Source organism: Aotus nancymaae, unplaced genomic scaffold (genome assembly GCF_030222135.1).
Source record: "Aotus nancymaae isolate 86718 unplaced genomic scaffold, 86718_ANA_hifiasm-v0.15.2.pri h1tg000108l, whole genome shotgun sequence".
NCBI lineage: Eukaryota > Metazoa > Chordata > Mammalia > Primates > Aotidae > Aotus > Aotus nancymaae.
The window spans coordinates 37,666,392-37,690,685 of record NW_026988523.1 but is presented as its reverse complement, the minus strand read 5'-3'; the positions used below and the strand labels follow the sequence as shown (position 1 = coordinate 37,690,685).

At 34.8% G+C, this 24,294-nt stretch overlaps 2 protein-coding genes across 2 annotated transcripts in view; both read left to right on the top strand.

Annotated features, from left to right (window-relative positions):
• Positions 1–9,576: 9,576 nt before the first annotated feature.
• On the top strand, positions 9,577–10,552 carry LOC105715533 (olfactory receptor 6K2). Its single transcript, XM_012449959.2, has one exon. It carries the CDS (start codon positions 9,577–9,579, stop codon positions 10,522–10,524), a length of 948 nt encoding a protein of 315 aa, XP_012305382.2. The 3' UTR covers positions 10,525–10,552.
• Positions 10,553–21,422: 10,870 nt separating this feature from the next.
• Positions 21,423–24,294, top strand: part of SPTA1 (spectrin alpha, erythrocytic 1) — a 97,905-nt gene continuing 95,033 nt past the window's right edge. The window contains exons 1-2 of the mRNA XM_064370743.1: positions 21,423–21,648; positions 23,115–23,354. Of these exons, the coding sequence (XP_064226813.1) occupies positions 21,625–21,648; positions 23,115–23,354 (264 nt within the window). The 5' untranslated portion in view covers positions 21,423–21,624. The remainder of the gene's footprint in view (positions 21,649–23,114; positions 23,355–24,294) is intronic.

Sequence of the window (24,294 nt, the reverse complement as noted above, 5' to 3'; positions counted from 1 at the left end):
TATTTTAGGTTATTTATAAATAGAACAGGTGCCGAAGATTTGAAACTGAGTGCTGGGTGGTGAAGAGATACAAGGGAGTCAGTCTTTGAAAGTTGCATTCTCCTTTTTATAACATTTTCTTCATCATTTTTGTGGCTCATAATCATCTTTATCTGTGCTTGAAAATAAAGTTACGGCATTTAAAAAGTCTTTTAAAATAAAATAAAAACTAAATCCAAAAGCTCTTCGTATCATGTAGAAATAAGAACTATGTACAACAGATGGAAGAATTACAGAACATTTCATATTCTTTAACTAGAAACTGCTGCGTTAGGTAAGTTGGTCAGTGTATCTTTGTCTGAAATCATAATACCACTTCTTAGTACACATTTATTTAGTTTGTTTTGGGTGGAAAATTTGTTGTCCTCTTATGAAAAATATATGACCTCTTTAAAGAAGTGAGAAAACAGAGAAAACTTAGAAGAAAATTGGTGAATGATATAGACAAACAATTTAAAGGAGGATAAATTCTAAAGTCTAGTAATTACATGAAGAGATGCTTAAAAATCTTCATTAAGACCAAGTGTTAGAGAAGATGAAGAGACAAAGAAATGCATGCACAGCTGATAAGAAAGTAAACTGGTGTAGCCATTTTGGAGAAAAATCTGGTAGAAATGAAGTTCAAGTGTATCCTTGTTTTAGTAATCCTGCTCCTAGGAATATTTCTCAAAGACATTTTTACACATATTTGTAAGTTGACATACATGAAGATGTTGTTCAGAACGTTAGGTAGTTGGAGACAATCTGGAGCTTCTTAATGGGGAGAACAGGTACTTAACCTATGTCAAATGAATAGTTCAGAGAATCATGCAGGTGCTAAATATTATGAGCTATTGAACATGAAGAAACAAAAATAATTCCTTAAATAATACTAAAAGGTAAAAATAAGCAATACAATGAAATAAACACAGTTTACATAAATAAAAATACATGTGTATGAAACAAAAGTACATGTTTTATAAAAATATATAGAGAAAATATTTGTAAAATTTAATAAATAGTGTATAGAAAAAAGGAGGGTAAGTAAAATTAAAGGGAAGTACATAAAAATAAATTTCAATATAGATTTAGATGTAAACATGCATTTTACAAAAAACCCCATGAAATTAATGTTTTGATGTTTGCTCTCTGAGTTGACAATATGTTTATGTTTTTCCAAGATTTGTTTATGACTTTATTATTATAGTCATAGCATACAGATCTATTCTTTTCTATATAAAATAGCTGTAGCATAATATTCTGTGTTATGTCTGCATGCACCTTATGTTATTTATTTCATTCCTATCGATAGAAATTTAGATTGTTTTCAAATACTTCTAATTTTAAATGAGGCTACAGTGAAACCTTATATATAAATCTGAATACTGCAATATTATTGGGAGATCAAGTCTTAGAAGTATAACTACAGTATCCAATAGTATTCATGATTAAAGATTGAGTAGATAATGACAAATCACCATTCCAAATATTTTAAAACACTGCATATCCAGCAGAATTCGTTGGAAGTTTCTGTTTCAACACATTATCCCACATAGTGTATATCACTCCTTATATTCATTGCCAATTTAATTAGGCAAAAAATACATATATACATATATTTGAAAATTACCAGAGTACAATAAACTGACATATATGTAATAGCCAATTGTAGCTTGTCATTGTTGTTAACTACTTTATTATTTGTTGCCAATTTTTTTCTGCTGAGCTCTTTTATGAATTTCAATTCATTCAAAAAAACACATATTTTATTCTAATTATTAAATTGTAATTAAATAATTACAATTTAATAAATAAAATTAAAATTTTATTAATTATATAAAATTTTAAATAAATAAAATTAAATTAAAATTTATATGTGACATTATAATTTATTAAAATGTTGAACTTTTAAAATAAATCTTAAATGGTTGAAATTACGTACATTTCCTATACATGCTTTTATAAACAACTTGAAGGCTATCATTATCTGATTTTGTAATCTATAATAATAACAGAATTAAATGTAATCTTGTGTTTTCAAATAAATGTGTTACTATGTAAAAAAAAACCTAAAATTTCTTTATAGAGTCTCATAAAACAAATCCAATACTTAAAATTGCACAGATCTGTAAATTCCAGATCTAAAAATGGGCTCAACTGTAGGGTCCAAAAACCATATTCAAACCAATACTCTTTGTTCACCTTTGTAAATGAGTTCTTTCCATTATGATACAGGCAGAAATCTACTAGGGTTTTGGGGATAGCTTTTGCTCTTGCCTCCCAAACACATAACATTCTGCCTTGAATATGGAAGTGATGCCTGAAACTTAGAGTTTTACTTTGTAACCATAAGGAAAAGTCCAGGAGAATAGTTTTTTAAATGAGGAATTAAATAAGCTAAGAGCATGCCTAACTAATGTACATGTAAAATATAGTTTAATTACAGAATTACTAAACATCGTATGTTGAAAAACAATGTTAGCATGCAGTTGAAATCGTCAATGTAAAGCATAATTTAGGAAAAATACATTTCTAGCTATCTATTCTCATATGAAATAATACTCAAAGGACAAAAAAATGCCATTTATTTTCCTAAAAAGTTCATTTGAGTTACTAAAAGTTATTTTTTTTAATTTTATTTATTTATTTATTTATTTTAAAAATTTATTTATTTAACTTTAGGTGCATACTATATCTGGCATTTCTCCCCATGTTATCCCAGGAAACTAGAGCTTTTTGAAAAAGAGCTTACTCCATATCATGGGCAGGAAAATTTAAGAGGAGAATGTACTGTCTTGAGGGCTCAAAGCATGGCTACATTCAAAAAATTCTGGAGCAAAATATAAAATAATAAATGACAATAGAAACATAGATGTTTCAATTAAAAATAAACTTATAAAATCGATATGTCCATAAGGATACTTAAAAAAATGAAGCAATTCATTTTAAATGTTTTTTCTTCAAATAATTAATACATATAATTTGAATTGATACAAAAAATATAACTCTTATAAGTTAGTTATGTGAACCTTAAAAAGATTATCAAATGTCTATTCAATCACATTTATACTCAGGAATAAGTAACTTACTAAATAAATGTCATCACTTCTAGGCTTTAAAACATTGTAAAAACATTTTAAGGCTTTCAATATGCAATTGTATCTTTTATTACTATATCATTCCATAAAAGCTAGAATGAGATTGGCACTTTGGACAGACCCCTGAAAAAGTCTATTCTATTAAGTAGCCATGTGCTTATATGAGATTAATAAATTAGACAATGAAAAAGTAGATTATAACAAAACATGTAAAATCATTTTAATGTGTTTTACTCACAGATGTTAAAAGCCCTTTTAATCGACAAGAACAATCTATGCTATTATCTTTATAACCTACAAGTTAATTTCATGTCAAGCTTCCTCCAGAGACACCTTTTAAACAATGTCAGCAATTACAATTAAAGAACTGTAAAGCCTACAAGAGCATCCACATTTGCCTACTTTCAGAGGACCACTCCGCTGTTTTCCAGATTACTGAGCATCCCATATTTTATTCTTTTTTATCCAATGCTATTAAAATTCCAGAAAAAGTAAAATACTTCTTATTATCATTCTTCAGGTAGAAGAAAGTAGTTAATCATTTCTCCATCATGGGACAGAGAGTAGGTTTTCTTGAAACATTACCTATGACTAGGAGCACAGAGTTAAGCAATAGTTTTAGCCCAGTAGCCACTCTTCTGTCAAAAAAGACATGATTCAAATAACAGAGACAAGGACAGTAAAGGATAGCAGAGGCTATGACATTAACCTTCTAGAGTTGAACTCTAATTCTAATGCTTACTAGTTATGTGTCACTAGGCAGGATTCTTAACCTCTCTATACCACAGTATTCTCATTTGTAAGATTGGTATAATCATAGTTCTTAAATGAGTTTACATAGTATGTACAGTTCCTGACCCTTAGTAAGTGTTTAATAAATGTTATCTTTTATTATTAAGGTCATCTGTATAACGACTTAGTTTGCCTAGTTTTCTTTAATTAATTAATTAATTTGACTTTAGGTGCCTACTGTATCTGGCATTTCTCCCCATGTTATCCTCCCCATCCCCTGCTGTCTCTACCCCACCCCGCCAACTGCCCCCAGTGTGTGATGCTCCTCTCCCTGATGCCTTGTTTTCTTTGAGTCAACAAATAATGTTTTCTGAAGGTGTCTGTAACCACTGGTCTTTGATCTTCAACTCTTCATATCCATATTCCTGTGGATTGCCAGACCCTTTTGATTAATTCATTGCACTGCTGTCTTCATTATGTTGATGGCACCCTCCTCATCTCAAGTCCAAAAATTCACAGAAATTCACCCTTTTACTTTTCCCTTTCCCATCCAAAACACACACGAAAAACACTAACAGGAGGAAAGCATAGGAAGAGTCATATTCCTGAACATAGTTGTGTATGTGTGTGTTTGGTTTGAACAACAGATATTTCTGATTAAAAATGAACACATCTCTAACTTTAGGACCTCGACTTTGTGAATTTTATGTAAGAAACCTCTTAACGGTGTTAAAAGTCAGTAGAGAGAGAAAAGAAAGGCTGGAAAAGGAAACAGGAACCTTGGTTCCTAAAATGAAAGGTAAGATCTGTCTGTCAGATTCTAATTTCCTAAGACAGCACCTGCTCAGAGACAGCTCTGCAGAGCATAGGAAGGGAGAACACACCTTACTGACACCAGCGCCTGTAGGAAGGCCTTCTGCTTTTCATTCTTCTGATCCTTACCTACATAACAGGGTGTTCTTTGGGAGTTGAACAGAGCTGAAATTGGATCTTCATCTCATGATTTCCAGATTGGGGATCCTAGGAAGCTAGTTCTTTCAGATGTAGTTATTTTTGATCAAGCTTCCTCTGAATTAATGAGGGACAATTAATCGCCCCCTTCTAGAACTTTGTTTTGAAATCTACTTGGGAGAGTAACATTTTATGAAATACTAATTTGTCAGCATTTCTATATTCTATATTAGATATTGATTTTATTTAAAAGGGAACCAAATCGTATTAATCTTTTGATTCTCAAAATGTTAATGAATAAATGAAGGAAAGTGAAAACAATTTTGATGGGGCTAGCACACAATGCTGTTCATTTGTTTTAGTCTTGGGAGACTTCCCTGCCTGTCATTCTCTGCCTAGAAATGTCTCTGACCTCTGTGCATAAAGAAGATAAAACAAGAGAAAACCAACATTATTAGATAAAATATTGGCCCCAAATTTCAATAGGAACTAGTAGATGGAAGATGTGGAGGACCAACTGTTTTTTCTAAGGTAGGGCAAAGGCCTGGAAACAAAGAGGATGTAAGTCTAGCTCCCTCCTTTCGTTATCTCCTTCCCTCTACTGTATGAACATCCCTCAGGTCTGGGTCACGGATTTTACTTAGCATTTTGATTCATTAAAAATTCAATCCAACAAAAAATGCCACAGAAAAAGAAGTTTTTAAAAAGAACATTTATTCTGATGTCTACGGCTCTGTAAATTGGAGTTCCCTGGGACTAGGGTTTCCCTAATTACCAGCCTAAACTGCTTTACCCAATTAGAGCCATTATAGGGATAGTTGTTTTCCTACATACATCTTGAGTCATCTGTGTAGAATTCCCAAGAGAGTTTATTTTCTCATTCTAGTTATGCTTAGGAAAGGATATCCACATACCCACATGCAGAGGGAAAAAGAGATAGAAGGAGATAAAGACAGAGAGGAGAAGGAAAGAGAGAGAAGAACTCTACGGAGAGTCAGAGCTATATATCACTGAATAAAGGAAACATCTTGAGGGACTCAAGGTAGAAACATGGCAGAAGAGCAAAGAAAGTTTGTCTTAGTAGCTTTAGATACCGCATATCAGGGTAGAAAAGATAGTCTGCATCTATGTTTATTTTAATTCCATAACCCAATGGCAGCAAGGTCGTTAACAGATAATTAGAGGAAGAATTACACAACTGTGTAAAATGGATGTCCAGATAGGCCTATAGATGTTAAGAATAGCTGTTGGGAAGGTTTTGAGCAAGGACGTCTTAGGAAAGAGTATTATAGGGCACGTTAATACAAAGTGTAAAGATTTCAGTTACTAAATGTCCTAGGAAATGGGTGGGATTCAAATAGGGTCAAAGCTCAAAGGATATCTTTAAAACCACAAACCAGCATTGTGACTGACTTCTGAAATATTTCAGAAATAAATGTTGCAGAAATCAGGTGAGATTTCCAGTTATATGTTGGTCATTTAATATCATTGGCATTTGCACTAGACTTATTATTACTCAGTTTTGCATGTAGATGGTGTTCAACAGGTAAAGTTGAATGTATTTCTTTTTGGTTTAAATCTTCCTCATTATTTCTTTGTCATAATTGCAGCTCTTCAAAAAACTAGGGAATAGGTCTGGGTCTGCTCAGAAGACACCTTCTTGAACTCATAGCCTGATTCAGTTTGTAAAACCCTATTCTGAGGGCCATAGTTAGATGTGGTGACTACTTTTAGAGACATCAAGACTTATGGAAAAATCACATGAGTATGTAAAAATTCAAGAACACTTAAAAAGAAAAATACTTTTATAGGAATATATATATAATACACACACTCATCTCTATATGCACACACACACACACGCTTGTTAAAACTAGAAAAGAACGTGTAGAAATTAGGAAAAATGGAGGCAGAAATTCAGAAATTCGAGGGGAAAGGAGAGGAAGGAGAGATTCCTTTTAGGAATGTTCAGAGACCAGAAAAACATATGTTACATGTTTGAAATAACAGTTTTGCTAAACTGGATAGACAATTTGCAAGTTTCCATAGCAACAGGAGACAAGGTCTCTCTATTTTCTGCAGAAAATAACAACAAATCAATTTTAGGATCATGTTAAAGGAAGATGATGCTCACTTTTATGTATAAAAATAATAGGAGTTTGATGGAATGTAGTCACATAATCAAGTAATAAATGCATGCATAGCTAATATAAATAGGAAGTTATTAATAAATTTCCATTTCCTAAAGCATATGGAAAGCAAGATGATTATTGCCAGACATTAAAAGGAAATTTATTATTTCCTGATTCAGTGATTAGGAAAGAGTTACCCTAGAGGATTTGAGATTGTTTCACTTACAAAGAGGGGCCAATTTGGATGAACAAAATGATGAGAGAATGATACTTAAGTATAGATTTGAGAGGAGACTCACAAGAGGAAACTAATGCTTCACAAAGCTGACTTTTAGAGAATGGAGGCTTGGGTAGCCAAACTAAGACTGGATGCAGAAATTTCTGGAAACTCATTGCAATAGTGTACACACTATGACTGGGCATCCAATTCGGATAAAGAGAGTGGAGTAAAAGATATTAGAGATGTAGTAAAAAATAAATAAATTGGACAGACCTTGATGATTAATTTGGTTTTAGAGTATAAGGAATAATAGACATAAAATGAGTACAGTTGCTATCCAGGTGGACAAAAACTTTAAAAGTCAGTGAGAGAATCTGGCTTAGTGCTGAGGGTAAGGGTGTTGTATTTGTTTGCGAGGGTTGCCATAAGAAGAACTACAGAGTGGGTGGTTTAAACAGCAGAAATTTAATTTCTCACAATTCTGAAGACTAGAAGTCTGAGATTGAGTTTTCAGCAGGGTTACTTTCTTTTGACTCCTTTCTTCTTGACTTGTAGGTGGCTGTTTTCTCACCGACACTTCATATGGTTCTCCCTCCAAAATCCTGTCTAAATTTGCTCTTATTATAAGGACACTAGTTCTATTGAATTAGGGGCCATCCTAATTTCCTCATTTGAACTTTGTTACCTCTTAACTGTATGTCCAAGTACAGTCACATTCTGAGATACTGGGGGTTAGAAATTCAATCTATAAATTTTCAGGGGACACAATTTAACAGCCTATAATAGGTAAGGATGTATGCTTGGGTCAAAGTGAGGTTTCTAAGTAAGAGTCCTGAAAAAAATGTAGAGCTCATGAGAGATATCAAAAACAAGAAATTCTGGAGTCATAATAATTATGGAGAATAGAAGGCCAATACAAGTTGATAAATAATCTTGAATTAATTAGATCTTGGAACAATAGATTCTTCTGTGTGAAAGGAAATATAGAGAAAAGATAAAATGATGACAAAATTTGTGTTTATCTTTATACTTGGGATAAAAACAATTGAATAATCAATGAGGAAAACCAGGATAGTGCGACATCAAATAGGGGAAAAAGGAGAGAGATCACGCATTGGGCAATTGACCTTTGGAAGTTAGTGGCAATGAAGACAGAGGGAGGCCATTACATTTCAATCAGAAAGTTGCTGGTATACCTTAAAAAAAAGATATGGGTAGTTGAGGGTGGATAAATTATTCAAACAGATTCAAAGAAGAATGAATAGAATAAATACCTTTTATAAATTAGAGAAATAATGCAGTTGTTACAAAGGAGGGAAATAATCTGAATAGAAACAGCATTTTGTCCCAAGATAAGAAGAAATGTGCATGTTTAATTGCAGAAGAGAGAGAGAGTAAAACAAATCATTCTGAAAAGGGAATAAATTAATAGAACAATATCCTATAATGTGTGCAGTTTAAATTGTATTCTACAGGGCACTGCAGCTCTGCCCTTCCAACTACCCCATTCAATGGTACCAGAGCAGCTGTATAACTATATTAAGCATTTATTAATATAGTTAGTTTTCATGAATTACTTCATTTGACCAAAGGCTTCTGGCACAAAACCCCTTCAAGATCTCCTGACCAAGCAGACGTAGAAGAGAAGGAAAAGAAGGAGATAGAATGGACCATCTTTTAAAAGAAGGTAAAATAACTTACGATTATTTCTATAGCTTTTCTTCTCCAAATATTCTCTGAATTACGATTAAGAATATACATATGAAGAGAGGCAGAGTTATTAGAGAAAGTAAGAGGGTTGAAAGAATTCACCAGTAATGGCTTTGTCTTTATTATAAAAAATATGCCATTCAAATCATATGCCAAGAATCCAATAAACTGGGAACTTGAGAAAAAAAAATTTGGAACAGTGTGGGAAGATAAGATTTAAATATGGGAAAGAATGTCGTCTTAATTATTTGTGATTCCTTGAATGCCTTGTCTAATTCTCTGATTGCCTAAACAAAATGGTTTTAAAATATGGTCCCCTGACCAGCAGGACCAACATTGCCTGAAAATTTGTTAGAAATGAATATTCTTGCACCCTACCTCAGAACTACAGATTAGGAACAAACTCTGATTATGAGGACCAGCAATCTGAGTTTTAACAAGCCCTCCAGGTAATTTTGATGCATGTTAATATTTGAGAATCTCACATCTAAAATATTGACTATGTTTTCTGATTTTTTTTTCTATACTACAATTTATGTTGTAAGTAAATATGGAATATGGACCACATCCTTCTTCCTTGTCTCCCTTTCTATCCCCATTACAGGACTCTATCCAGAGGCTGGCTTCTTATAAGTGTATTTCTTTAACCAGTAGTCGACGCCTCCTGGAAGCCTTGAGTGCGCTGGAAATTGAAACTCTCACTTCCAGCTTGGAGATGGAGAGCCCCAATCGAACCATTGTTCAGGAGTTTATCTTCTCTGCTTTCCCTTATTCCTGGATTAAGTCTGTTGTCTGCTTTGTCCCACTGCTCTTCATCTATGCTTTCATTGTTGTTGGAAACCTGGTCATCCTCACAGTGGTCCATCTGAATACTCACCTCCACACTCCCATGTATGTTTTTATCAGTGCTCTTTCTTTCCTGGAGATTTGGTATACCACAGCCACAATCCCGAAGATGCTCTCTAGCCTGCTTAGTGAGAGAAGGAGCATTTCCTTCAATGGTTGTCTCCTGCAGATGTATTTCTTCCATTCTACCGGCATCAGTGAGGTGTGTCTCTTGACAGCTATGGCCTTTGACCGCTACCTGGCCATCTGCAGCCCTCTTCATTATCCCACTATCATGACCCCCAAGCTATGTGCCCACCTGACTTTAAGTTGCTGTGTTTGTGGCTTTATCACGCCCCTTCCTGAGATTGTCTGGATCTCTACACTGCCATTTTGTGGTTCGAATCACCTTGAGCATATCTTCTGTGACTTCCTCCCAGTGCTGCGCCTGGCCTGCACAGACACACGAGCCATCGTCATGATTCAGGTAGTGGATGTCATCCATGCAGTGGAGATTATTACAGCTGTGATGCTCATCTTCATATCCTACATTGGTATCGTGGCTGTAATTCTACGGATTCGTTCAGCTGGAGGCCGCCGCAAAGCATTTTCCACGTGTGTCTCTCACCTCATTGTCTTTTTGCTCTTCTTTGGCAGTGTGGCTCTCATGTACCTGCGCTTCTCTGCCACCTACTCCTTGTTCTGGGATACAGCCATTGCTCTGGCCTTTGCAGTTTTGTCTCCCTTCTTCAACCCCATTATCTATAGCCTGAGGAATAAAGAAATAAAAGAAGCTATAAAAAAGCACATAGATCAAGTTAAAACCTTTTTTTGGTAAGACCAGGGACCTCAAGTATGATCGTTTAATTGAGATTCTGTATAGTTGCTGGCTCCTCTTCACCTTCAGCTATCAGCCATCTGTCTTTTTCTATCAGCCTTTTATTGAAACTGGTTTCCCAACACTCACCAAAAAAAAATTTCACTAATAGCTAAAGTCAATAGCTTCTATTTAATCTTTATTCAACTAGACATATTTTTCAACCTGACTTTATTAAACTTTCTGCCACTCAAGTTATTTAAAGTGAATTGATTTTGTTGAAATGTTCTGCATAAACGTTCACTTTAATTTTAAAGCAATCAAAATATTTGTCTGTGTTTTCGGCCGGAACTGCTATCTTCCAGTAATTCGCCAAAATGACGAACACAAAGGGAAAGAGGAGAGGCACTCGATACGTGTTCTGTAGGCCTTTTAGAAAACGTGGAGTTGTTCCTTTGGCCACGTATATGTGAATCTATAAGAAAGGTGATATTGCAGACATCAAGGGAATTCGTACTGTTCAAAAAGGAATGCCCCACAAATGTTATCATGGCAAAACTGGAAGAGTCTACAATGTTACCCAGCACGCTGTTGGCCTTGTTGTAAACAAACAAGTTAAGGGCAAGATTCTTGCCAAGAGAATTAATGTGCATATTGAGCACATCAAGCACTCTAAGAGCCGAGATAGCTTCCTAAAACGTGTGAAGGAAAATGATCAGAAAAAGAAAAGCCAAAGAGAAAGGTACTTGGGTCCAACTGAAGCGCCAGCCTGCTCCACCCAGAGAAGCCCACTTTGTGAGAACCAATGGGAAGGAGCCTGAGCTGCTGGAACCTATTCCCTATTAATTCATGGCATAATAGGTGTTAAAAAAAATAAAAGACCTCTGGACTGTTAAAAAGAAAATTGTCTGTAAGACATGATAATTTAAAAAGTATCCTTTAAAAAGACTAGGTTTTATCCGTGGTGCCTCCAGCTTCTATAGTTGAAGAATGACTCAAATTTTTAAATTGATTATCCAAGTATTAATCAGTAAGCAATTTAATTGTTACTCATTAAATAATCAGTTTTTTCATAATAAATAAAAAGCCCAGATATTGTATTCACTGTGATCAAATGCATTGCACATATTAATAAACATAAAAATTATTTGTTGAATGAATAAACCAACATACCACCATGCTGCATTCTGATTTTGTAGACGATCAATTGTATTAGGCAATGGCTCTTTCAAGCGCTCTCCTTTGGCTTTTAGGATTATGAACTCTTTTTTGTTGTTGTTGTTTGTTTGTTTTGAGACGGAGTTTTGCTCTTGTTACCCAGGCTGGAGTGCAATGGCGCGATCTCGGCTCACCGCAACCTCCGCCTCCTGGGTTCAGGCAATTCTCCTGCCTCAGCCTCCCGAGTAGCTGGGATTACAGGCATGTGCCACCATGCCCAGCTAATTTTTTGTATTTTTAGTAGAGACGAGGTTTCACCATGTTGACCAGGATGGTCTCGATCTCTTGACCTCGTGATCCACCCTCCTCGGCCTCCCAAAGTGCTGGGATTACAGGCGTGAGCCACCGCGCCCGGCCCCTTATGAACTCTTTTTTATCCTACCTCACCGACGCTTCTTCTCTTGCTGAGTCTTCATATCATACATCCTTCATAAAAAGTGATTTTTTTTTCTCCAGGGCTCATGATTCAGTTGGAATAGGATAAAGCTTATTACTGAGCAAATGTTAATAAATTTTCACCCTTCTCTAGCCTGCCAAAACAAATCCTATAGCTGTCAGTGTGATTTCCCCCGCTTTGTGCCACAACCCTTTCATTACTTTTAACCCTAAATCTCATGACATTTTAAAATCAAACAGAAAGGCAAAAGTTAAGGCGAGATCATATAAAAAGGGTTAACGCTATCAAATAAAAGTCTGGGATACGGAAGAGAATAATAATCAGAGAAAAGCTGTTGATTGTGGGTGCAGGGGTTTGGGTAAAAGAAAGGCTTCAGAGAATACTTAGTTTGAGAATAGGAGGACAGAGGGAAAAAGAAATGCAAGAAGGATCACTGAGTTTAAGCCGCATATTTTTAATGTTCTTCAAATGACATGAAAAATGTCATTATTTTTCTAATCAATTGACTAATTTATGCTATTGTAAGTGCAATATTGTTACAGAGCTGATACGCATAAAGCTCCGTTATGTGAAAGGGTCACACCAGTTTTTCTCCATCCTCTCTACTTTTAAGTTTTGTAATAAATAATAATTTCCTAAATATTATCAATATCCCTAAAAATTAATATAGCTAACACTACCTGTCTTACATCCATACTTTCTCAACTTCAAATTTCTTTCTCCACTGCAAACTGAGCTATTCTTCCAACTTAATTCTGATTGCTTTATTACCCTGCCTTAAATCTTCTGTGATTAAACATACCTTCATTTCAAATTATAAACATAAAGTAATTTTACTAGCTCTGTGTGTGTGTGTTCATGCATGTAATAAAAAAAATTCCAAGCTGAGGGAAAAACAAGAGAAAATAAAATGAAAAAAAAAAGTTCATTTGTGTTGATGTTCCTCTTACCTTGTAAATTTGCTCTTAGTGAATACATAGGATTAAGGAAACACGTGCCTTCTGGCTTGGAGAGGACAGAAGCTGCTAATTTATTCCCTGTTAACTTTAAATATATTTATTTTACCTAAAATTGCACTGCATTTATTAATCAAATTTTTACAGCTGATGTTCTCTGGAAAGTGGCACCTCCTGGTAGGAGGCCAACTAGCACAAAATAGAGCATTAAACCACCAAAGGTAAGAACCCTCATGGAGTCCGTTTCACCCAGTTGCCACCTCTACCAGAGGTGAATCTCATGATGTGGCTGGCTATGACAAATGCAGCAATTTATGTATTTGGAATATTGGCTTTTAAAGTGGCAACTCTTTTTATTCTGGCATATTATACAGTACATGGAACATAGTAAGCACTTGCTAAATATTTTGAATAAGCAAATGAAAATGTAATAAATTGCATATCCAACTAGTTTTCTAAACTAGAGCCTCTTTTATTCTTTTTTGTCTCACAGCTGAGAAGATGATAAATAAGAATCGGACAGCAGTGATTGAATGTGTGTTCACTGGCTTTCCTTGCTTGCAGGAGGGTGGGCTTTTGTTTTTTATCCTTTTGCTCCTCATTTACCTGAATCTAGCATGTGTGGACACTGGCACAGTTGTATTAATCAAGCTTGTGGACATTGTACATGCTGTGGAGATCATACAGCTATAATGCTGGTGACTTTGGCTTACGTCCAGATTATTGCAGCAATCCTAAGAAACTGCTCTGCTGATGGATGCCAAAAGGCATTTTCTACCTGTGCTTCCCATCTTGCTATTTTCTTAATCTTTTCTGGAGGTGTAGCCCTGAGGTACCTGCTCTTCTCTGCCAAGTACTCCTTTTTCTGGGACACAAACATCAGCCTAATGTTTGCAGTGCTGTCACCATTCTTCAACACAATTGTCTGTAGTCTGAAGAATAAAGAGATAAAGGAAGCAATAAAAAAGCACATGCTCCAATCAATGATATTCACACATCATGTCAAATAAGACCTAATACACACCTCTTAATTATCAAAGAATATTTACGGGAATACTTACATTAACATTTTCAGTGTGTTTGTTGCTGTTGTGCTTCCTTTTTTGGTGTAGAGGTAGTAAATGATGTTTAGTCATTCTTATTATCTCTGTGGACTTAGTAAATGTCCTCCGAGGTTGATTTATCATAGAATTCAACGGAAGTAGGATACAACCATACACAAGTCCTTGGTTTATTTTTTTTTAATCCAGCAAGAGTCATAAAATATTGTCTATCCCATGATGTCTTCTTCAGCCTATTCATATTGCAGTAAACACACATTTCTCTGTTTCTATAACACAGTTTGGACCCTCTATTTGGCATGATTTTTATACTTTATTATGTCACAGTTTATGTATCTTATCTCTCTCTAATCTGTATACTACTTTAAAGAGGGTATCTTATTTTATTCATCTCCACATTTCCAATGCTTAATAGAATGCTTTGCCCATAGAAACTCTCTATAATAGTTTTCTGGATGGGTAAATGAATAATTAGAGACAGTCTTTATCTCTCAAAGCTATACATTATAGAAAGGGAAACTTAGACTATTTTCATATTATTCAACAGAGAATGGCAAGGATTGGGTAGAGAATGCATAAAGATAAGATGTATAGTATATTTGCACTTAGAGACATTAAAAAAAAAAAAAAAAACAGAATCTTGCCCTGTCCCTCAGACTGAAGTGCAGTGGCATGATCTCTGCTCACTGCAACCTCAGCCTCCCTGGGTTCAAGCAAACCTAGTGCCTCAGTCTCTTGAGTAGCTGAGATTACAGGTGTTCACCAGTATGCCTGGCTAATTTTTGTTTTTTTAGTAGAGACGGGGTTTCACCATGCTGCCCAGTCTCAAACTCCTGACCTTAAGTCATCCACCTGCTTCAGCCTGCCAAAGTGCTGGGATTACAGGCATGAGTCCCAGCACATGGCCATGGAGACAGTTTTTAATAGTAAAATGAAGCTATACAACAGGTAATCCACTCAGATTTGTATGACTGACATGTACCTAGATGTTAAATAGGGCTTTCATTAATACCTTGAGAATCTAGTACCATAAATATAGTAATTAAACTTCATAGTTTAGTCATGACCTTGAAGGCAATGATACATTTAGTTCCACACTTGGCTTTGTTTTCTACTTGCCTCTACTCAAATGAGAAATTATGTTCTTTCACTGAGCTCTTTTTAAGTTTATTTGCCTGAGTGGGACCATGTCACCAAATATACTTGTTGTGTAAAGCTTCTGATAATTTAGGCTGAGATAATTCTCTTCAGGGTTGCTGTAATCAGAGGTAATTATTAGTGGACAGGAGCATGAAGCAATTTTATGCAAGATATGCTAATGATACATTGCAAAATTATACTTTAAGAGATAAGTAGTTAGCTTTGTGAGAAATTATCCCATATCAGATCCATGTCATTTACATTCTGATTTTCAAAATTGAATGATTCAATGTATAAATTTAAGTGCATAAGTATATGCGGTTGGCATTATTCAAATCAGTTTACAATAATAATTACTTTACTATGTAGACTTACATGCAAAGTGCTTTTTAGTTTGCCACCTAAATTGAGCCATATAATGATTTTCTGGACTAGGTATTAGTCATTACTATCCTTATTATATGCTTAATACATTTTAAGTAAATTTCCAATAATCATCTGATCATTAAATACTGGAACCAGAATTTAAACCAGATAGTTTAGCTTCAAATGCAATGTATTTTCTATTGACCTAAGCTGTCTTCCAATTTCAATTATATAGTTAATTGCATTAAAAACCCATAGTTTTAGGGTTTCCTTACTCAGAGCAGTAAAACAAAATAAGTTAACAGAAAAATAATAAAATAACGTGAGAGATGATTAATATAGGAAAAGAGTTCTATTTCTTTGATTAGAGAATTACGAACTTAAGCAAAATATATATTTGATAACTTATATATTGCTCAAGTTTGCAATTCTCTAAGCAAGGAGTCAAGGGATAAATAACCTTAGAAAATCTGAAGTGATAAATCAAAGTGGATATAGTAAACTGCAAAAGGCCTTGTAAAATTATTTGAATGACATTATCTACTGTTCTAACCCATTTAGAGATCAAAATTGGAGAAGTTTTAAAATGAAAACTATTTCTGGAGAATCAAAAAGTAAATATTTATAATAATAAAATAATGATACTTCTATGAGAAAAATTAGTTTTACATTTAAGTTAAAATATTTGTCTTTATTGGTAATCAGCAGAAAAAGCTGAACTCTAAAAGATCCACAAAAAATAGGTATGGATTTTAGTGATTCCACTTGAGAAGACTTTAGAATTTCGGTATATAAAGCATCTCTTAAAGTTTCTGAGTCCAGGAGAAGATCGAACACATCACTTTGCTCTGATGCCTGAACAGAGGATGAGGCAAGCTGTTCAGCGTTGATTAAACTACTGTGTAAAATACAGACCCTCCCAGAAGTGATAACCATGGCCAACTACAACAGCCCTCCACTTTATTCCTGCCTTTGTAAAACTATATTAAACACTGCTAAGTATGTAATTCTCATTTTAAAATCTCTCTAATTTTTGACTTCTATATAGGTCAGAGCATTTAGATAATACAATGCAAAAAAAAAAAATGTTTATTTACTTTTTTTTGCAGTCAACTGTATTCACTTTAACTTCACTTCAGGTCCTCTAAGATTATTTACCCCTTAACTTGATTTGAAAATTTACTAATTACTCAAGTTTGCAATTCTCTAATAAAAAAATAAACTCTTTTTCCGTTTTCTCTTTAATTAATCTGTCTGTAACCAACTCTATAGTGTCTCCTGTAACCTCTCAGCACCAATTTATATCACATAGAATGCCGTTATTTATTGTATTTTAAATTTACTTTAAGTTTTTGAATTCATGTGAAGGTTTGTTACATAGGTATACACGTACCATGGTGGTTTGCTGCACCTATCAACCCATCATCTAGGTTTTAAGCCCCACATGCATAAGGTATTTGTCTTAATGTTCTCTCTTGCCCCCTGCCCCACGATGGGCCCCAGTGTGTGATGTTTTCCTCCCTGTGTCCATGTGTTCTTACTGTTTAACTCCCACTTATGAGTGAGAATATGCAGTGTTTGGTTTTCTATTCCTGTGATAGTTTGCTGAGTATGATGGTTTCCAGCTTTATCCATGTCCCTGCAAGGTCATGAACTCATTCTTTTATATGGTTGCATAGTATTTCATGGTGTATATGTGCCACATTCTTTATCCAGTCTATCATTGATGGGAATTTGGAGCATGCAGTTTTATAGATTGTACCTCCTTTTAGACTTCCGTGGTTTTTATCACGCATTTTGTTTTCCTAAGTCCTTTTAAATAAGGGTCTCTGTGTGATCAGAGCCAATGAATATTCTTGGGAGATTGTAGAAGTACAAGAAGAAAGTAAGAGGTCCAAATGTTAAACCATCAAGGTATGAGACTTCTTCATTATGCCCTTCCATCTATCTCAGGGACATGCCCTGTTACATAGACTAATAATCATAAACAATGCTTAGAGACTGAAGAATCAATGTTAGTTTCAAGGGACGTGGAGTCCAGGGTAGGACTGAATATTAAGTCATCAAATGCCAGAGTAGCAGCCAGAGTACTGTTCAAGCAAACTTTACAATTATTCCAACTTCTCATGAATCTCTGCTGCCTGCAATGACAGAAAACTGAAGTAACGCACCAGTTTTTATGTATCGTACCTTTTCCCTGAATGTCTCCTGTGGACTTTCATATTGCAGTTTTGCTCTAAAGACTATGATGATTCTTATGCACTTTTTTTCCTAATATGGTGAGAAACTTAACGTGAGATCTATCCTCTTAATACATTTTGAAGTGTATAATACTGTATTGTTAATATTAATACAGTATAGTGTAAAGGTACAATGTTGTACAGCATAGCTCTAGAACTCAATCATCTTTCATGGATAAAACTTCATACCTATTTAATGCCCATGTTTCCTTCCCTCAGCCTTTGACAAGCACCATTGACTCTGTTTCTATGAGTTGGACTATTTTCTATACTTCATATAAAGTGGTATCATGCAGTATTGGTCCTTCTGTGACTGGCTTATTTGATTTCACATAATTTCATCAAGGTTCACTCATGTTGCCATATACGACAGGATTCCCTTTGTTGTTATGACCTAGTAATTTCAATTGCATGTAGATGCCACTTTTTTATCTATTCATCTATCATAGACATTTCAGTTGTTTCCATTTCTTGGCTTGTGTTAATAGTGCTGCAATAAACATAAAAGGACAAAAGTGCAAATACCTCCTTACAATCCTGTTTTTAATTCTTTTCGATGTTACCCAGAAGCGGGACTGCTAGATTATGTGATAATGATATTTTTAGTTTTTAGGAAACGCTACACTATTTTCCACAGTGGCTGCACCATTTTACATATCTATCAACAGCGTACAATTATTCCAACTTCTCCACATTTTCAGCAATACTCATCTTTTTTTTTTTCTTTGAAAATAGCCATTCTATCAGTATGGCTTTGATTTGCATTTCCCTGATAATTAGTGATGTTGAGCATATTTTCTTCTTGCTGTTAACCAATTGTATGGCTTCTTTGGAGAAATATCTGTTCAAGTTCTTTGCTCATTTTCTAATTTTCATTTTTGCTTTAGATTTGAAGAAGCGCCTTGTATATTTTGGATTTTACCTCTTTGTTAGATATATGCAAATATTTTCTTCCATTTCATAAGTGAATTTTTTGTTGTTGATTGTTTTCTTTGCTGTGCAGAAGATGTTTAGTTTGATGTATTCCAATTTGTCTATTTTTGCTTTTGTTGCCTTTGTTTCTGGTACCATATCCAAGAAGCAATCGGCAAGACCAAACAGATCACTTTGCTCTGATGCCTGAGCGGAGGCTGAGGCAAGCTGTTCAGTGCTGATTAAACTACCGCTTAAAGTACAGACTCTCCCAGAGGTGATAGCCGTGGCCAAATGCAACAGCCCTCCAAATTACTCCAACCTTTGTAAAATTATATAAAATAATTCTAAATATATAATTTCATTACGTATTATAAAAGTGATAAAGCTTTTTTCCTGGTTTTCTTCAAGGAGTCTTACAGTTTCAGGTTGTAATTTAAGTATCAAGGAGTCTTACAGTTTCAGGTTGTAATTTAAGTATCAAGGAGTCTTACAGTTTCAGGTTGTAATTTAAGTATTTAATCACATTTCAGCTGATTTTTGTACATAGTATGAGTCCAATTATTATTTTTCATGTGAATATGCAATTTTCCCAACACATATGTTGAAAAGACACTTTTATTTCTGTATGATCAGTTCTGCTGATTGGGCCATACTATTTTTCTTATAAACATTATAGAATTAGTAAGCATTTTTCTTTTTTTTTATTATTAGACTTTAAGTGCTGGGATGCATGTGCAGAACGTGCAGGTTTGTTACATAGGTATACATGTGCCATGGTGGTTTACTGCACCCATCAATCCATCATCCACATTAGGTATTTCTCCTAATGCTATCCCTCCCCTAAATCCCCCACCTTTGACAGGCCCCAGTGTGTGATGTTTCCCTCCCTGTGTCCATGTGTTCTCATTGTTCAACTCCCACTTAAAAATGAGAACATGTGGTGTTTGATTTTCTGTTCCTGTGTTAGTTTTTTGAGAATGATGGTTTCCAACTTCATCCATGTCCCTGAAAAGGACATCAATTCATGAACTCATCCCTTATTATGGCTGCATAGTGTTCCATGGTGTATACGTGCCACATTTTCTTTATCCAGTCTATCATTGATGGGCATTTCGGTTGGTTTCAAAGGGCTAATATCCAGAATCTACAAGGAACTTAAACAAATTGACAAGAAAAAAAACCAATCCTATCAAAAAGTGGGCAAAAGATATGAATAAACACTTCTCAAAAGAAGACATTTATGTGGCCAACAAACATAAGAACAAAGCTCATTATCACTGGTCATTAGAGAAATGCAAATCCAAACCACAATGAGATATCACTTCGTGCCAATTAGAATGGTGATCACTAAAAAGTCAGGAAACAACAGATGCTGGAGAGGATGTGAAGATACAGGAACAATTTTACACTGTTGGTGGGAGTTTTAATTAGTTCAACCATTGTGGAAGACAGTGTGGCGATTCCTCAAGGATCTAGAACCAGAAATATCATTTGTCCCAGCAATCCCATTACTGGGTATATACCCAAAGGATTATAAATCATTCTACTACAATGGCACACGAACACATATGTTTATTGCAGCACTATTCACAATGGGACATACTATTTCTTTGGTTACAAGGTTATCACATGTTTGGTATTCTTGGTAAGATGATTCTGGAACAGGAAAACAGAATGAATAATGTTGATGGACTAAGAGGAGATTGACTAAAAAAATGAGTAGCAGAGTGCCATGATAGTCATATTGGTACGGATTTGACTATTTAAATACTTTCAAACCAGATTACCATAGAATAAAACGTTTTTGTTTTTTTTTTAGGGACTGTTTTCTCAATATGTGCCTCACAGAAATTTTAATGATTAGAAATTAATGTAAATTGATTATCTTAATATCATCTAAATATTTCATAGATATTGGTTCTTTTCTCTTAGATAAAGATAAAATAATATCCCCTCCTTATCCCAACCTCAGACAAATGTTCCTCAGTGTGTATGTGTTCATGTGTGTATAGTTCATGCTCTAAAATTATGTTCCTGCCTTTACTACTAAATTTGACTTGAATGTAATAAAGCTATATGGAAAAGTAAAGTGATCCAGACTTTCAGGAAGAGAATGTAAAGGACTCTCAGTTTTTCTGTGACATCCAAGAACAGGGGAAACCACAAATGTAGAATCAAAATCTTCTCTGGTATATCATGGAAATTAGATTATTCAAATTGTATTAAAGGGAATGAAGTTTGTCATGGATAGCCCCAAAGCCTGGTAGAAAGGTCTAAGACCACCCCACTCTTTTCTTTTTACTTATTTGCTTCACTTTTGTAAGTTAGTCTAATACAACTATGCCTATGGAAACAAAGTCTACCTCCTTTTGTTCTCCATTAAAATTAATACATAAAATAGGATGATTTGTACCATATATATTAGAAGGCAGCCCTATTTTCAATTTTTTTGTGACCTCATTAGTTTGTATATGTGGGTTTTTTTTACCCTAATTTTTCATCCAAAAACTACTTTCATTTTTTGAAGTCATATTGAGTAACTTTGAGAGCCAGAGCTTCCCAAAACTGCTGCATCACCCAGTATCTGTAAAAGTTAGCAGTTGCCTCAGCTGAATATGTCTGCTAAAGATAATGTTGATTGTCTGTGACTGGTGGGATTCTAGGATCAAGCAACAGTTTTTTTTTTTTTTGCCCACATACTTAACATTTCTGTATTTCTACTCGAATTGGACTAGACAGTTCCATGTGAATTATTTCTCTCTCTCTCTCTCACTATCTCTTTCTTTCTGACACATTTTATCTTGCCAGGTTCTAAACCTTTAGGAAAAATGGAGCAATTTACAAAGGAAACCGTGAGTACATATTTCTCTATTGTGCAGTTTGTCACTAATGCTATTATGAAAGCTGTCTCCTTTAAAATTTCTATACTATCTTTCCCAGGAACATTAATAATTATTTTGGGTTTTAAAAAGTAGATAATTTTAATTTTAACTCGTTTTTGTGAACAGTAATGTTGAGCTTATGTCTGTGTAGCACCAAAGCCCAGTAATGACTTAAGTCAGTTCCCATAGAGAATAACTAGGTAACTTGAAGCAAAATAATATCCACTAACAACGTGAGTCTCCATGGAATGATCTAATTCTAGGGCCATGCCAGTAATAGCAATTCACAGACTAGCAATTATACTACGGAGGAATAACAGGAGACTAAAATTTAAACTCTATATTAAACATTTTGGCTGAGGTAAGCTAGGGAAAATGATGTTCATATCCAGATGAATGAAGGTGAACCCTATGGTGATTTTGCTGGATATTTTCACAAACAGGTTGGCTCCCTCTATGGGAAAAAGATCCTTATATATTGTTTGACAGTAAAAGGTTTTATATTTCAAAAACCAATTGCAGATATGCTAATAATTTGAAATTTGTGTGATATTTGGGTAGAAGATGGCTGAACTTTTGATTTATAGTTTTTGTGAGAAAGCAAATAAAGAGTAAACAGTATATAAGCTTTAAGTATGAAGAAAACAAAATTTTCAAACTTGCATATATCATTAAATTAATACAAGCCATTCTTTTTTTTTTTTTTTTTTTTTTTTTTTTTTTTTTTTTTTGAGACGGAGTTTCGCTCTTGATACCCAGGCTGGAGTGCAATGGCGCGATCTCGGCTCACCGCAATCTCCGCCTCCTGGGTTCAGGCAATTCTCCTGCCTCAGCCTCCTGAGTAGCTAGGATTACAGGCACGCGCCACCGTGCCCAGCTAATTTTTTTTTTGTATTAGTAGAGACGGGGTTTCACCATGGTGACCAGGATGGTCTCGATCTCTTGACCTCGTGATCCACCCGCCTCGGCCTCCCAAAGTGCTGGGATTACAGGCTTGAGCCACCGCGCCCGGCCACAAGCCATTCTTAATTATTTATTAAGTTCAAAATAATAAGCACTTGTCAACACCTTTTTAGCCCTAGAAAGCAATAACATTACATTTCTTTTTATCTATCCAGAATTCTGTGATTTTGTTAATTAAAACTTGTTCCGTGATCAGTCCAATTTAATTCTATCTATAGAACTTAAATCCTAGCACAAATTTATGTAAAAAGTAGGGAGAGTCTTCTGGATAATCAAGAATTTTTTACCTAAATAGTAGCTCTATCTGGTTAAAAATTATATAAATATACTACAGCACTTCTAACAATAGTCACTTACAGGCTTCAGGATATCTGAACATGGGTCCAACATGAGTAAATACTTGACACATATAAACGGGGAAACACATTAAATATTTGAGAACTAGCAACAAACAGAATCTTTTTAACTTGCAGGTTGTGGAGAGCAGCGGGCCAAAGGTTTTGGAAACAGCAGAAGAGATCCAGGAGAGACGTCAGGAAGTGTTGACTCGGTATCAAAGGTTCAAGGAGCGGGTCGCTGAGAGGGGTCAGAAGCTTGAGGAGTCCCACCGCTTACAAGTTTTCAAGCGAGAGGCAGATGATCTGGGGAAGTGGATCACAGAGAAAATCAAGATGTTAAGCGATAAGAGCTATGAAGACCCAACTAATATACAGGTCACTCAGTTCTCTTGACTGCCCCAGAGCAAACCCTAAGATCTCTAGAGAGGGAAATAGGTTTTTCTTTATGTTAATGATAATGGGTATGTGTGGGTATAATTAGATTCCATTTAGAAACAAAAATAAGTCAGTGGGATGGAAAGTTAAAGAATTAAGAGAAAATCTAAAAGTGCATTTTCCCTTATGAAGTTGGAGAGGTGAGACTGAGAACATAAACACCAAACAAAATGTGATTTTTCAAATTTTTCAATTTTTCAGTTATTGAAAGCACAGAACTGTTTCTTACAATGAACTTAGATTCAGAACCTGTATTGTTTTAAATCATTAACCAAGGATATTGCTTATTGATAAAAGCATAGGATACTTTATATATTATCACGGTCAAGCATTCATCAATGCCAAAAGTAAAAAATCACATCAATTTTTTTCAGATCCAGAACAAACATTATGGTAATTTAAGTGTATATCTGGTTAACTGTAGTGAAGGTGATGTAATAGAAAGATTAGACTACATGTTAGGAAGAGAAATTCTTTGTCTAAATAGTCCATGTCTTCAATTTCTTAAACATTGGAGTGTTATTTGCAAAGGAAATTTTTCTATATAGAATTTGATGGTTATAATATTCATCTGAAATTGATCTATAGCAAATCATCAACTGCAAATTCAAGAAATTTCTGACAAACCATGTGATTTTGATATTTTGGGATGTTAAGAAGGGAAATAGAGTGAAGAGTCATCAATGCTTCTGAAGCAACTGTTCTCCACTCTTCTCAGAAAGATAAGAGTTAATCAGGTTAACAAAAATTGGATTTTTGTTAACCTGGTTAACTCTGTTGCTATTCATGGCTCTTACGTTTTTCCTAAATTGCTGTTCATGGCTCTTAAGTTCTAATGAAAGGTTTCAGTAGAAGTTTGGTGAAAGCTCCTACCCGTTTC